The sequence below is a fragment of the Rhincodon typus genome, unplaced genomic scaffold (genome assembly GCF_021869965.1).
Source record: "Rhincodon typus isolate 14 unplaced genomic scaffold, sRhiTyp1.1 hic_rhity00008241, whole genome shotgun sequence".
Taxonomy (NCBI): domain Eukaryota; kingdom Metazoa; phylum Chordata; class Chondrichthyes; order Orectolobiformes; family Rhincodontidae; genus Rhincodon; species Rhincodon typus.
In genome coordinates this window covers 1-7,899 of record NW_025973879.1, presented here as the reverse complement: position 1 = coordinate 7,899, position 7,899 = coordinate 1, and the positions used below count along the sequence as shown (strand labels likewise).

General features: G+C 50.9%; 1 protein-coding gene across 1 annotated transcript in view; it reads right to left on the bottom strand.

Moving 5' to 3' along the window:
* The window catches only part of LOC109926217 (nicotinate phosphoribosyltransferase-like), a gene marked incomplete at its 5' end in the record, with an annotated part of 8,450 nt that extends 900 nt beyond the window's left edge, over positions 1-7,550 (bottom strand). Inside the window, 4 exons of the mRNA XM_048594330.1 lie at positions 516-623; positions 3,766-3,923; positions 6,445-6,547; positions 7,470-7,550. Coding sequence (XP_048450287.1) covers positions 516-623; positions 3,766-3,923; positions 6,445-6,547; positions 7,470-7,550 — 450 coding nt within the window. The remainder of the gene's footprint in view (positions 1-515; positions 624-3,765; positions 3,924-6,444; positions 6,548-7,469) is intronic.
* Between the last annotated feature and the right edge of the window lie 349 nt (positions 7,551-7,899).

Genomic DNA, 7,899 nt, shown 5'->3' with positions numbered 1-7,899 from the left:
CAGTGTGGAGCTGGAGGAACACAGCAGGCCAGGCAGCATCAGAGGAAATGGGGTCTGAAGAATTTCTGAAGACAGGTCCCGACCCGAAACGTCAGCTTTCCTGCTCCTCTGATGCTGCCTGGCCTGCTGTGTTCCTCCAGCTCCAAACTGTGTTGTATCCTCATGTACCTGGAGTGGGAATCAAATCCATAGTTTATGGATTCCAAGGTGAGAGTGCTAACCCACTGAGGAGCAACTAATCCAGACACGGTCATGGGGTCATTCCCCTACCACTGTGAGAAGTTTGGGGGTTAGCTTAAGATGACCCCTGGTAAATAACCCCACCACCCACCAGGTGCAGAGACCATTTCTGGCTGAATTCCCACCTGCCAATAGCCAAACTGGAGTTTAAACCAGGGGGTGAACGGTGCCTGTGGAACAGAACCTGATAAAGGCCACGTTTACTGTGAGGATCCTTCATTAACAACTGTCTAAAGTAGAACTTACAGCTGCAGGCTTCAGCTCTGACCTCATACCTGGTAGGGAACAGGATCCTGAAGATGCTTGTGTTTTGGAGCGAGGTTGTCTAAGGAGTTCTGGGCATGCTTCCTGATCTCGGATGTTGTACAGAGGCTCTCAGAAAGCTAAATAAAACCCCGAAAACAGACGGTTAGGGATAGCCTGGATACTCGTGTATTCCATCCCATTCATTTTACTGTCTCTTCACTGCAAAGCTAACCCAAAATCCATTACAGTTAAGGACAGCAAGGCACAGAAGCATAATCTACAGCACAGAAAAAGGACGTTCGGCCCATCGCTTCTTCCCAGTCAATTCCTAGGGGGCAGAATTCAAGAAAAAGCCCTCACCCTGGCATTCCTTAAACAAAGGGATGGGTGCACTGTTCTTAGGGCATTTTAGGGGGCTCTTGCTCTAGATTGACCCCACGCTTTAGGTGCAGTGCTATGTATGGTCGTGTACAGGGATGTTTCTGTTTTATCACATCTGTAGCCCTCTCCCGCTGATTCCATTCACAAGTCACCACATCGAGGTAGTGAAGAGGCCCACATGCTCAGAGGGTTCCTTGCGCCATGCTTTCAGGAGTCCTTTGCCATCAGGGGATGGGAGGTGCCAGGACAAGGATGGTCTGACAACTCATCCACATCAAGGAAGACTGTGCATCTCAACAGTGGCGAAGGCTGTAGGGGGTGAGATGGTTCACTGTGAATTGACCCCCATCAACACAATCTGGTCACCAATCCATCCAGACTGAGGGCCCCAATGTCCCCACGATCGATAAAGTCAGTGCTAGCTTTCACCAGCGTCCATTTGCCAGGTCCACTGGCCGGGATGAACAGGTCTGGGGAGGGGACCATGAACCAGTGACTCCAAGTCAAGGGTCGGGACATAGGGAGAGAAGCATGAAGGTGATTGGATCTGTATTGGGACAGCAGCATCTGTGGGCAGTATCTGTCATGGAGGATACCCTCTGCCCGCTCGAAATGGGGAAGGGGCTTGAAAAGGTGCTACAGAAATGCACTCTCCTCCAGGGCAGAGAATCCCACTCTGTGGGGTCACCACTGACGTGGCCAAAGAAAAAGTTGCACATTTTGCAACTTGCAATATTAAAGCATCCCTGAATAATTTCCAGAATGACCATACTGTACCAGACGGATTATTGAAAGGCTCCAAATTGGTATTGTTAGCCTCAATGAGGGGAAAGAACAGTTGACTTCCAACTGCATCATTGCTATCAGCTCTTCTGCCTTGACCCTCAACTCCAATGAGGTCAAGGAAAGGTTCTAACCTGACCTTTGAATTCCACCTTCCCAAAAGATGATGTTTCTTGGTGGGGGAGGGGGGTGGTGAGTTCAGCGGGAGGTGGGACATGATTCCAATATCTGAAGAGGAACCTTCAGGGAAAGATCAACACCATCAATGTGTCCAGCACTGCCTCAGTCTAACAGTATCCTGTTTCAACAGACAGACAAACCACATTGAGCCATCCCAGATCCCACCTGGATTATGTCATTGTTCATATCAAAGATCTAAATGTTGTCTATATTACTCCAACCATGTGGGGGTGATGGCTGCTGGATAGAATGACTTGTCTGATCAGCGATGAACAGGTTCTGTACACATGGGTGAAATGGGTGGCTCAGTGGATAGCACTGCTGCCTCACAGCGCCAGGGACGCGGGTTCGATGTTAACCTCAGCGACTGTGTGGAGTTTGCACATTCTCCCTGTGTCTGAGTGGGTTCCCTCTGGGTGCTCCAGTTTCCTCCCACAGTCCAAAGATGTGCAGGATAGGTGCATTGGCCATGGGGGTTACAGGTATATGGAAAGGAGCAGGGTCTGGGTGGGATGCTCTTCAGAGAGTTGGTGTGGACTGGATGGACTGAAGGGCCTGTTCCACACTATAGGGATTCTATGATTCTGATTAAGTAATGACCAGGCTACGACCATCACCAATAAGAGACAATTTAACCACCGCACCTTGACATTCAATGGTGTTACCATCACTGATTCCCCGACTATCAACATCCTGGGGGTTACCATTGACCAGAAACTCAACTGGACTCACCACATAAATACAGTGACTATAAGAGCAGGCCAGAAGCTGGGAATACTGCGGCGAGAAACTCACCTCCTGACTCCTCAACTCCTGTTCACATCTACAAGGCACAAGTCAGGAGTGTGATGGAATACTCCCCACTTGCCTGGATGGGTGCAGCCCCAACAACACTTAAGAATCTTGACACCGTCCAGGACAAAGCAGCCGCTTGATTGGCACCACATCCACAAGCATTCACTCCCTCTAACACCGATGCTAAGTAGCAGCTGTGTGTACTATTTACAAGATGCACTGCAGAAATTCACCAAAGACCCTCAGACAGCACCTTCCAAACCCACGACCACTTCCATCCAGAGGGACAAGGGCAGCAGATACATGGGAACACCATCCCCTGCAAGTTCCCCTCCAAGCCACTCACCATCCTGATTTGGAAATATATCGCCGTTTCTTCACTGTCGCTGGGTCAAAATCCTGGAATTCCCTCCCTAACGGCATTGTGGGTCAACCCACAGCAGGTGGACTGCAGCAGTTCAAGCAGGCAGCTCACCCCCACCTTCTCAAGGGGCAACTAGGGATGGGCAATAAATGCTGGCTCAGCCAGCGACGCCCACATCCGGTGAACAAATTTTAAAAATGGCTATATAACCCCGAATGGGCTGAATGGTCTCCTCCTGTCTGAACGGTCATATCGCGCCATGATCTGGAATTTGAGGCATGAACAGGGTGAATAGAAAGCAGGTGTTCCCCCTTAGTCAATAACAAGGGGGTATCATTTTAAAGTGTAAGGCAGGAGGGAATTTCACCCAGAGGGTGGTGGGGGATGGACTGAATGCAGTGCCTGGGAGGGTAGTTGAGGCAGAAAATCTCACAAACTTTAAAATGTATTCGGATGAGCTCTCGAAATGTCCTAACTTTCAAGGCTAAGGACCTAGTCCAGGAAACAGACTAGTGTAGATTGTAGCATACTTCTGGTGGTACAGAATGATGGGCCAAAGGGCCTTTGCTGTACTGTCTGATTGTATGAATCTCAGGGATTTGAGGATTGCTGTCTAATACAATGCTGTGAGCCATTCCCTGGAGAAAACCTCCAAGGCCTTTGGAAGAAACAGCCGCTGGAGGGGAAAGACTGAGTGAAATGGCTCAGTGAGGGAGCTCCAGGAACAGCCTGTCGATGGGGCATTGGCAGCTGGAGGTGGCCCATGGTACCGTCACCTGGCCATGTTGGTAGTAAACCTGATGGAGGGTCCCCACTCGAGCAGCCGTCACCCGGAAACCAGCTTCTCTCCCGGTCAGAGCGTGACACTCGATCTCCTCATTGGCCTTTGGCTCAGGCTCCTTCAACAGAGTCAGGAGATCGAGGAAGGGGCTTCCTGAGGTGGGAGAGGGGGAGGAGGAACGAGGGTGGGGAGAGGAGAATCAAGGTCCGGGGGGTGGGGAGCACAGGTGGGGGGGGGGGTAGGGGGAACGGGGGGAGTGGGGGGGGGGGTGAGGGGAGGGGTGTCGAGGGGGAGGGGAGGGGGAGGGGGAGTGGGGGTGACAGGAAAACAAGGGTAGTGCAGGAGAGAGAATGAGGACGGTGGGGAGAGAGAGAGAGGGAGAGGATGAGAAAGATGAGGTGGATCCATTGTTTTAGACTGATTGCTTATCATTCTCACTGTAAGACATTTCCCTGACATCAGTGTGGGGGTGACTGACATCCAGAAATAGAGACAGCCAGGGCTGTACAGCTAACATAACGTTTGAGATTGAATAACCCTCTTCACCAAAAGGTACATTTATCCTTCCATGCCCGTTGATCCCAGGTTTCTCTGTCTGTCCCTCCCTACAAACAAAAATAGGCCACTTGTCCCTTCGAGCCTGCTGCACCATTCAATAAGATCAGGGCTGATCTGAATTTAACCACTATCCCTTCTACGTTATCCCCTGACAATCTTTCACTCCCTCAGTAATCAAGAATCTGTCTCCCTCTGCCTTAAAACTATTTAGAGATTCTGCTTCCACTGCCTTTTGAGGAAGGGAATTCCAAAGACTCACAGCCCTCTGAGAGAGAAACATGTTCTTCAGCGCTGTTTGAAATGGGCACCCCCTTATTTTTAAACAATGACTTTTAGTTTCGGATTCTCCCATCCCAGCTGGTCAAGCCCCCTCGGGATCTCTCTGTTTCAGTCACCTCTGACTCTTCTAAACTCCCGAGGTTACAGGCCCAGCTTTTCCTCTGAAGGCAATCCGCTCGCTGAGGCTATAAGGACCAGGTGGAGGCAGTCTAGAGCCGTGCTGTGCCACAACAACGTGCCAAGGGTGCCGGGGAGGGGGAGGGGAATTTTCGGGGAAGCTGTTTTTTTTCAGTTGACACCAGGTGAGTAGAGCAGGCAGTGACCAGGCTTCCTCTCTGTGACTGGGCCGCACTATGGCCTCCACAAGATTTCCGCCCCGTTGTGGGAGGCGGCTTGATAGACGGATGGTGAGAAAGGGAGGGAGGAGGCTGCGCTGGGGTGGGGAGGGTGACCCTCACCCATTGCTCGGCGCAACCATTCCTATCGTGGCATCGTAAATGCAAGTAAACATCACGTTTCCAATCAACCAATTCACCCGAGAAAATGGGAGTGCCGTTTCATTGAAGAGGTTTGGGAGTCTCTGGCCTAGAGGGCCTGAGGATATGAAGCTGCTTGCTCTGAATCTGGAACCCCTTCACATGGTTGATGTTTTGGGCTGAATTCTGCAGACTTGGTGGGGAGCAGGGTCTGAGGATTACCCACTACCCCTGGCAAATCCCCCCCATATGCACCAGAGAATAGAATCCTGCATAGAACAATCCCAGTGTCTGAGAGAGCTAACCATGAACAGCCTTGTACCATTTGAAATTCTAACAAGCTGTGGAGAGAGCTAAAGCAGGTAAAAAAACATTGATCGGTGCCTTTAACCTGCATTTATCCCCCAAACCCCAGCTGCTGTTACAGAGACCTGCAGCAGAGACCTTCAACCCATCTGTGCTGGTGAATAAAAGCCACCAAACTATCCCATGCACCTCCTCAGACATCTGAGCAACATTTCGATTTGAAATGTTTCTTTTAATGTCATGGTAATAGGTGCAGCAGTTCTGCATTTGATTGTATTGGTCTGTTTATGATTGATGCCCACTGTGCTTAACTAGTTAAACCTAGGTGTGGATTCAGAGAAAAGTTGAAAAAAAAAATCTGGAGTTGTAGAGATGCCGGTGTTGGACAGGGGTGGACAAAGTCAGAAATCACACAACATCACATTGTAGACCAACAGGTTTATTTGAAATCACAAGCTTTTGGAGCATTGTCCCTTCACCAAGTGCTTCACCTGACGAAGGAGCAATGCTCCGAAAGCCTGTGATTTCAAATAAATCTGGAGTTGCTGGAAGCTAGAGCTTCAAATGTGGACCAGACATTCTAAAACATTGAGGTATAAAACGTGTTACACAACAAAAAACTAGTGTTGGCTCAGTGTAACTCCATCAGCCTCTTCCAGCTACAACACTGGTATCTACCCAACAATGTGGTAAATTGCCCCAGTATGTCCTGTGAACAAAAAGCAGGACAAATCCAACCCGGTCTATTACCGCCCCATCAGTTTCCTCTTGATCATCAGTAAAGTGATGGAAGGTGTCACCAACAGTGCTATCAAGCAGCATCTACTCAGCAATAACCTGCTCAGTGACGCCCAGTTTGGGTCCCGCCAGGGTCACTCAGCTCCAGACCTCATTACAGCCTTGGTTCAAACATGGACAAAAGAGCTGGATTCCAGAGGTGAGGTGAGAGGGACAGCCCAGGGGCAGTGGGTGGGGGAACTGGATTATGTCCCAGGCTGAGCCGGTCATTATTCCCGGTTCCCCGGTCTCCTGACTCGGGCCTTGCTGATTCTCACCGTCAGGGCCGTACAGTCTGTAAACGGCTTTCTTTCCCGGGAGAGTCATTTTCCCTTCGTCTTCCGTCACTTTGATCCGAGCTTTTCCATCGACCTGGCACAGCTGCAGGGTAAAGAGCAGTGAGTGTTAGATCCCAGTGCAAGGGTCGGGACTCAGGGAAATCCCAGATCCCAGATTTGTGGTTGTTAGGGAAGTGAACGGCCGAGATATCTGCCATCGGTCAGTGAATCCGAACAATGAGAGCTCACAAGGGACAAATCTCCCTTAATCTCAAATCAGAGGAGATCTGTCACAGGGATCAGTCTGAGGACAGAACTCATCACAGGGATCAGTCTGAGGACAGAGCTGCATCATGGCGATTGGTCTGAGGATGGAGCTCCATCACAGGAATCAGTCTGAGGACAGAACTCCATCACAGGGATTGGTCTGAGGATGGAGCTCCATCACAGGGATCGGTCTGAGGACAGAGCTCCGTCACGGGGATCTGTCCAGGGACGGAGGTCCATTACAGCCATCGGTCCAAGCACAGAGCTCCATCATAGGGATCGGTCTAGGTACAGAGCTCCATCGCAGGGACCGGTCTGAGGATGGAGCTCCATCACAGGGATTGGTCTGGAGAGATGCAGCTCAGTTACAAGAATTGGTCTGGGAATGGACCTCCATCACGGGGATCGGTCTGAGGATCAAGCTCCATCACAGGGATCGGTCTGAGGATAGAGCTCCATCACGGGGATCTATCCAGGGACAGAGGTCTGTCACAGGGATCGGTCCAAGCAAAAGCTCCATCATAGGGATCAATCCGAGTGCGGAGCTCCATGGCTGGGACCAGTCTGATGACATGTGACTCCAGACCCACAGCCATGTGGCTGACTCCCAAAAACCCCCTGAAACAGGTGACCAAAGGGAAGATCAAAGGGCAGTTACACACGGAAGGCAAACAGGGATGTTCATGACCCACACAACAACAATGGGGAGTAAAGGTTCCCGCTCTGTAAGGTGCAGCATTCAACATCTCACTCTGTACCTTATAGACACAGCCCAGGGATGGCTGCAATGGGCATGTCACCAGGTTAGTGCCCACACCGATACAGTCCACTTCGTTATCCTGCAATAGAACAAACTGGGCAATTAATACATCAGGGGCTCAGAGGGGGTGACGAGGAGAGAGGTTAGAGTGGGGGCAGTAGAAGGTGTGAGAGTGAGCAGTCTCACTCTCCCCCGTACCTGTCACACTCTTCCCCCATCCCCGTCTCACTCTCCCTCATCGCTGTGTCACTCTCTCCCATCGCTGTGTCACTCTCTCCCATCCCCGTCTCACTCTCTCCCATCCCCGTCTCACTCTCCCCCATCCCCGTCTCACTCTCCGCCATCCCCGTCTCACTCTCACCCATCCCTGTCTCACTCTCACCCATCCAAAACTCACTCTCCCCCATCGCTGTCTCACTCTCCCCCAT